This window comes from Perca fluviatilis, chromosome 6 (genome assembly GCF_010015445.1).
Source record: "Perca fluviatilis chromosome 6, GENO_Pfluv_1.0, whole genome shotgun sequence".
Classification (NCBI taxonomy): Eukaryota; Metazoa; Chordata; class Actinopteri; order Perciformes; family Percidae; genus Perca; species Perca fluviatilis.
Genome location: NC_053117.1, coordinates 42,521,259 through 42,528,758, shown reverse-complemented (window position 1 = coordinate 42,528,758; position 7,500 = coordinate 42,521,259). Strand labels below are relative to the sequence as shown.

The 7,500-nt window shown below is 35.5% G+C and overlaps 1 protein-coding gene across 4 annotated transcripts in view; it reads right to left on the bottom strand.

Annotated features, from left to right (window-relative positions):
* Positions 1–7,500, bottom strand: part of ccdc180 (coiled-coil domain containing 180) — a 39,594-nt gene that overhangs the window by 6,120 nt on the left and 25,974 nt on the right. Inside the window, exons 25-30 of one of the 4 annotated variants that reach the window (XM_039802452.1) lie at positions 2,315–2,398; positions 1,857–1,990; positions 1,400–1,467; positions 1,102–1,174; positions 931–1,008; positions 783–849 (exon numbers count right to left, since the gene is read on the bottom strand). In XM_039802452.1, coding sequence (XP_039658386.1) covers positions 783–849; positions 931–1,008; positions 1,102–1,174; positions 1,400–1,467; positions 1,857–1,990; positions 2,315–2,398 — 504 coding nt within the window. The remainder of the gene's footprint in view (positions 1–782; positions 850–930; positions 1,009–1,101; positions 1,175–1,399; positions 1,468–1,856; positions 1,991–2,314; positions 2,399–7,500) is intronic. The other 3 variants (XM_039802453.1, XM_039802454.1, XM_039802455.1) reach the window with 3 other exon arrangements.

Sequence of the window (7,500 nt, the reverse complement as noted above, 5' to 3'; positions counted from 1 at the left end):
CTTACATTCATATCACCCAAATTATGTGTGCAGTGTGCATCATATGGATGGTGTACTGCATATGGTTAACTGTGCTTTCATCTACATCTACAACACAGCCTGGATGATGCACTACTTGCTGACATATTATAAGACAGATATAATCAGGTCATCACAAAATGTCAACACATTTAAATAATTTAAGAAAACAATGAACCTGAAAAGTAGCCAATGAAATAAAGTGCTTGATTTGTAATTTAAGACTGGCCGATGCACGTAAAAATGCAATTATCGACCCGATATATCAGCCGGCCGATAAAATCGGTCTATCACTGATATAGACATAGAATCAGTCATGACGTCAGCCTGTTGGTTCCCCTGTTCACTCCAGCAGGTTCTATCAGTGGCTCCCGATGACGGCCCCAGGGGTCCACAGGTGAACAGGTGAAGCAAACAAATATGTTATCACTTCCACTCAAACCAGCTACAATATAATGATCAATAAATGAGACCATAACCAACACACAGCACGTGGCTCCTACAGCGAGTGTATGACAGGCTTCATAACCTTTGTGTAATAAATCATCTCAGAACAGGCGGTCTAGTTTGTAGCAGTTTAGGGATCCTTGATCTAGGTGAGATGAGACTGGATTGTCCTGCTGTCTCTACAGACACCTGAACTAACCCCAGACCTTCTGTCGACTCAGAATAAATACACAACGGATAATTTTCTGTTATTTTGGCTATAAAAAAATATTATTCTGACCCTGCGTGAAAAACACCGTTATGTGTGTCTCTGTTACCTCGGCAACCTGCAGGAGGCTGTCATTGGCTGTCCACAGCACGGAGTTGAGCGTGGAGCCGAAGGAACTGAAACACAAAGACACAGCTGATCAACACGCGGCTCTGGTCCTCCAGCAGGGTCACCTCATCAGCAGCAGCTGGACTCACTGAGACTTCTGTTCAGGTCCTGATCCGAAAATCTGGAACCTTCTCTCAGTCCGGATGGACCGGCAGCCCCTCCTCAAACTGACACACGCACACACGCACGCACACACACAATCATGAGGACAGCCCTAAAAACCAGTGTGTGTGTGTCTGTGTGTGTGTGTGTGTGTGTACCTCAGTGCGCTGAAAGACTCGGTACATTTCTGCTGCAGGCGTTGAGCCGGACTCTGAGCTGCAGAAACACAAACTGTTATATTTAAAAACATGTTCAAGTCCAGCTGTGACACACGCACGCACACACACACAAACACGCACACACGCGTGCACACACACACACTTTATCATCACCCATATACAGGGAAGAAGACAAAGTCCCAATAAGTGTTCCTTTAAACATTGTGTTTTAAATGAAGACTGAAAGAGGAACTTTGTGATCAGATGAGAGATTATAAAGATGAAGCCAGATGTTTACCAGCAGCTGTTGTTCCTCTGTCCTCCCTCTCGGCTGCCTCTGCTCCAACATCCTGGACCACACACAACCTGAAGAGTTCACACACACACACACACACACACACACACACACACACACACACACACACACACACACACACACACACACACACACACACACACACACACACACACACACACATTTACTTCCTCCCTTTACACACAGGCAGTACTCCCTGTAGTATTAGGACTTTACAAACATTTGATTCACACATCAACATATTTTTTCAAACTGAACATGAAAATAGGTTATAGGATATTACTACAGACATTCCTGTAGTCTTGTAGGCTATTATTATCAGCTGCAGCTGTTTGCACAACGTTATCGATGCTCCTATTATGTATGTATGTATATATATATATAGAGAGAGAGAGAGAGAGAGAGAGAGTATATAGTAGAGTAACTCTGGAGTGAGTACCTGTGCAGGGACTTGATGACGCCCACAGCAGGGTCATCCAGGAGGTCTACTCCGGCCCTGCTGGTCTGCAGTAAACCAGGAGGTGGAGCGGACTGGACCTGCTTCCTGGATTTAGAATGAGCGGAGAGGCTTTCCTGCAAACACACACACACACACACACACACACAGGCACACACACACAGGCACACACACACACACACACAGGCACGCACGCACACACACACACACACACACACACACACACACACACACACACACACACACACACACACACACACACACACACACACACACAGACATACACACACACACACACACACAGGCATGCACGCACGCACACACACAGGCACGCACGCACACACACACACACACAGACACACACACACACACACACACAGGGTGTCAGCAGGTAGTCTGTGTAGATGGGAGGTGGTCCATGTAAACAGGAAGTGACCTACCAAAGGAAGGTCCAGGTACTGAGAGCGCTTCCTGACTTCTTCATTGAGTGATGACAGCAAAGAAAACAGCTGATCTGGAGACAGCTGCAGAGACACACACACACACACACACACACACACACACACACACACACACACACACACACACACACACAGAGAACAAACAGAATGACACATGAGGCAAAGCAGCTAGAGACGTTTATACAGCGGGGGCAAAGCAGGAAGTGAGGAGAGGAATGTCCTGGTAACCCTGACCCTCAACTTAACTTAACTCAGTAGTCTGGTAACCCTAACCCTCAACTTAACTTAACTTAACTCAGTAGTCTGGTAACCCTAACCCTCAACTCAACTTAACTTAACTCAGTAGTCTGGTAACCCTAACCCTCAACTTAACTTAACTTAACTCAGTAGTCTGGTAACCCTAACCCTAGTGGTGCACGATATATCGGCCGCCGATATAATATCAGCCGATATGGTCATTTTTTTACACATCGGTATCGTTCCGATGTCAAAATAGGGCCGATGAATAGGGCCGATGAATAGGGCCGATGTGAATCATTCCTGTGTATTTGACGTGTGTGTGAGAATTTAGATCTAAATCTGACCTGTGGAGGGCAGTAATACGCTTAACAGCGTCTATACTGCCGAAATCAGAAGAAGAAGAAACAGCAGCAGCAGCGAGTCTGGGGGCGGGGATGTTTGTTTTTGCAGACGGAATCTGCCGGCGAAGTGGGACACTGGAAAATTTAATAGACCACCGGCCCTCGGTGGGCGGGGGAGAGATGAATGTTCGGAAATAAGAGGTCGCTGCGGCCCGCCGTACAGGTTAGTTTGACCAGCGGGCAGCAGCGGCGGCCGGAGCGGGCAGCGGCCGGATCGGAGCGATCATGGGGGGACATTCTCAGCGGTGAAACGCAAACGGGGGCTGGAGTACAGCTAACCTAGCTAGGTGGAAAGCTAACGCTAGCCAGCCACCTGTTCTATCAGTGCTGCTTGCAAGTGTCTGCTCATTAGACAAACTGGACTACATCCAACTTCAACGAAACGCCCATCGCGAGTTCAGAGACGGCTGTTTTTCTTGTTGTGGAAACATGTCGCCGGGTAAGAGTGGAGATTGGCTGTTTAACACGGGCTTTAATTAGCTGCTCGTATCCAACGAAATGCTAACTGCTGGGGGAGTTTGTGACTAGTAAATGCCGACCATTATACATTTCACGCAAATTTACAACTGTGTTTATAATCGGCTACATTTAGCTATTGCACACACACACGTAAAGTTCAGCTAACGCATACTAGCATTAGCGCTTGGTGGACTGTAAACACTTGTTTCGTATGTCGTTTTTATATATTTTAAATGTGTAACCATTAGAGCCCCGTTGAAATGTTGTTTCGTGTATATGGTTGAAATGACAATAAAACACATTTGGGTTGAGTTGAATGCTGCCTCACTATCGGTCTGTAAACGGTAGGCATGGCTTGGGAATGGGGTCTAAGCAGCGAAGCAAGTGCATTCTGGGATTTGGTGTCTTTCATCCATATGAGCCAAAAACACATTTTCTGGCTTATCTCGGCCTAGAAGGCACCAGTTTCTATAATTTCAAGGGTTAGGCCTAACCCTAAAGTACTTGGCAGTTGCTGTACTTACAGTTCAGAAGACTTTAAAAGCCAGTGTCTGTTCAGTCCAGTTTGTTCTGGCTCCATTTTCACATTTTACCTCTTTCAATACTTTTGGCTTTGGCCATTTAAGGCCTACTACTGCTGTTCATTAAAGTTTTTGAAGTGTTGTAATTGTTTATTGTGAATACTCTTGGCTGGTTGGCTTCTTCATAGTGTGATTTCAGGACACACTTGTATCCTCTTAAAAAAATATTTTTATATAAATATTTATTTTTTCTTCTGAAAATCAGATGATGATGATCTCATATTTTGCACACAGGTAAAGGTGCCCAATATCAGTGATTTCTTAAACTTAAATCACAAAAGTAAAAACAATGCGTTTTGGTAAATAGTTCCTTATTTGATTATCATAAAAATGTGTTTTCTGTACAGAGATATCGACATCGGTAAATATCGGTATCGGCCATAACACCAATATTAATATCGGTTATCGGTATCGGCCACAATTTTCACATCGTCGTATCACTACCTAACCCTCAACTTAACTTAACTCAGTAGTCTGGTAACCCTAACCCTCAACTTAACTTAACTCAGTAGTCTGGTAACCCTAACCCTCAACTTAACTTAACTCAGTAGTCTGGTAACCCTAATCCTCAACTTAACTTAACTCAGTAGTCTGGTAACCCTAACCCTCAACTTAACTTAACTCAGTAGTCTGGTAACCCTAACCCTCAACTTAACTTAACTCAGTAGTTTGGGTGTCTGAACCTGACCAAACTGGGACCGTTTCCCTACATTAACACAGATGTATTAATATTAATATAAAGGTGATAGATGTATTAATATTAATGTAAAGGTGATAGATGTATTAATATTAATGTAAAGGTGACAGATGTATTAATATTAATATAAAGGTGATAGATGTATTGCTATTAATATAAAGGTGATAGATGTATTAATATTAATGTAAAGGTGATAGATGTATTAATATTAATGTAAAGGTGATAGATGTATTAATATTAATATAAAGGTGATAGATGTATTCATATTAATGTAAAGGTGATAGATGTATTAATATTAATATAAAGGTGATAGATGTATTAATATTAATGTAAAGGTGATAGATGCATTAATATTAATATAAAGGTAATAGATGTATTAATATTAATGTAAAGGTGATAGATGCATTAATATTAATATAAAGGTGATACATGTATTAATATTAATGTAAAGGTGATAGATGTATTAATATTAATGTAAAGGTGATAGATGCATTAATATTAATTAATATTAATGTAAAGGTGATAGATGCATTAATATTAATATAAAGGTGATAGATGTATTAATATTAATATAAAGGTGATAGATGTATTAATATTAATGTAAAGGTGATAGATGTATTACTATTAATATAAAGGTGATAGATGTATTAATATTAATGTAAATGTGATAGATGTATTAATATTAATGTAAAGGTGATAGATGTATTAATATTAATATAAAGGAATAGATGTATTAATAATAATGTAAAGGTGATAGATGTATTAATATTAATATAAAGGTGATAGATGTATTAATATTAATGTAAAGGTGATAGATGCATTAATATTAATATAAAGGTAATAGATGTATTAATATTAATGTAAAGGTGATAGATGCATTAATATTAATATAAAGGTGATAGATGTATTAATATTAATGTAAGTGATAGATGTATTAATATTAATGTAAGGTGATAGATGCATTAATATTAATTAATATTAAGTGATAGATGCATTAATATTAATATAAGGTGATAGATGTATTAATATTAATATAAAGGTGATATATGTATTAATATTAATGTAAAGGTGATAGATGTATTAATATTAATATAAAGGTGATAGGTGTATTAATATTAATGTAAAGGTGATAGATGTATTAATATTAATATAAAGGTGATAGATGTATTTATTAATGTAAAGGTGATAGATGTATTAATATTAATATAAAGGTGATAGATGTATTAATATTAATGTAAGGTGATAGATGTATTAATATTAATATAAAGGTGATAGATGTATTAATATTAATGTAAAGGTGATAGATGTATTAATATTAATATAAAAGGTGATATATGTATTAATATTAATGTAAAGGTGATAGATGTATTAATATTAATATAAGGTGATAGATGTATTAATATTAATATAAAGGTGATAGATGTATTAATATTAATGTAAAGGTGATAGATGTATTAATATTAATATAAGGTGATAGATGTATTAATATTAATGTAAAGGTGATAGATGTATTAATATTAATGTAAAGGTGATAGATGTATTGCTATTAATATAAAGGTGATAGATGTATTAATATTAATGTAAATGTGATAGATGTATTAATATTAATGTAAAGGTGATAGATGTATTAATATTAATATAAAGGTGATAGATGTATTAATATTAATGTAAAGGGGATAGATGTATTAATATTAATATAAAGGTGATAGATGTATTAATATTAATGTAAAGGTGATAGATGCATTAATATTAATATAAGGTAATAGATGTATTAATATTAATGTAAAGGTGATAGATGCATTAATATTAATATAAAGGTGATAGATGTATTAATATTAATGTAAAGGTGATAGATGTATTAATATTAATGTAAAGGTGATAGATGCATTAATATTAATTTAATATTATGTAGTGATAGATGCATTAATATTAATATAAAGGTGATAGATGTATTAATATTAATATAAAGGTGATATATGTATTAATATTATGTAAGGTGATAGATGTATTAATATTAATATAAAGGTGATAGATGTATTAATATTAATGTAAAGGTGATAGATGTATTAATATTAATATAAAGGTGATAGATGTATTAATATTAATGTAAAGGTGATAGATGTATTAATATTAATATAAAGGTGATAGATGTATTAATATTAATGTAAGGTGATAGATGTATTAATATTAATATAAAGGTGATAGATGTATTAATATTAATGTAAGGTGATAGATGTATTAATATTAATATAAAGGTGATATATGTATTAATATTAATGTAAAGGTGATAGATGTATTATATTAATATAAAGGTGATAGATGTATTAATATTAATATAAAGGTGATAGATGTATTAATATTAATGTAAAGGTGATAGATGTATTAATATTAATATAAAGGTGATAGATGTATTAATATTAATGTAAAGGTGATAGATGTATTAATATTAATGTAAAGGTGATAGATGTATTAATATTAATATAAAGGTGATAGATGTATTAATATTAATGTAAAGGTGATAGATGTATTAATATTAATGTAAAGGTGATAGATGTATTAATATTAATGTAAAGGTGATAGATGTATTAATATTAATATAAAGGTGATAGATGTATTAATATTAATGTAAAGGTGATAGATGTATTAATATTAATGTAAAGGTGATAGATGTATTAATATTAATATAAAGGTGATAGATGTATTCATATTAATGTAAAGGTGATAGATGTATTAATATTAATGTAAAGGTGATAGATGTATTAATATTAATGTAAAGGTGATAGATGT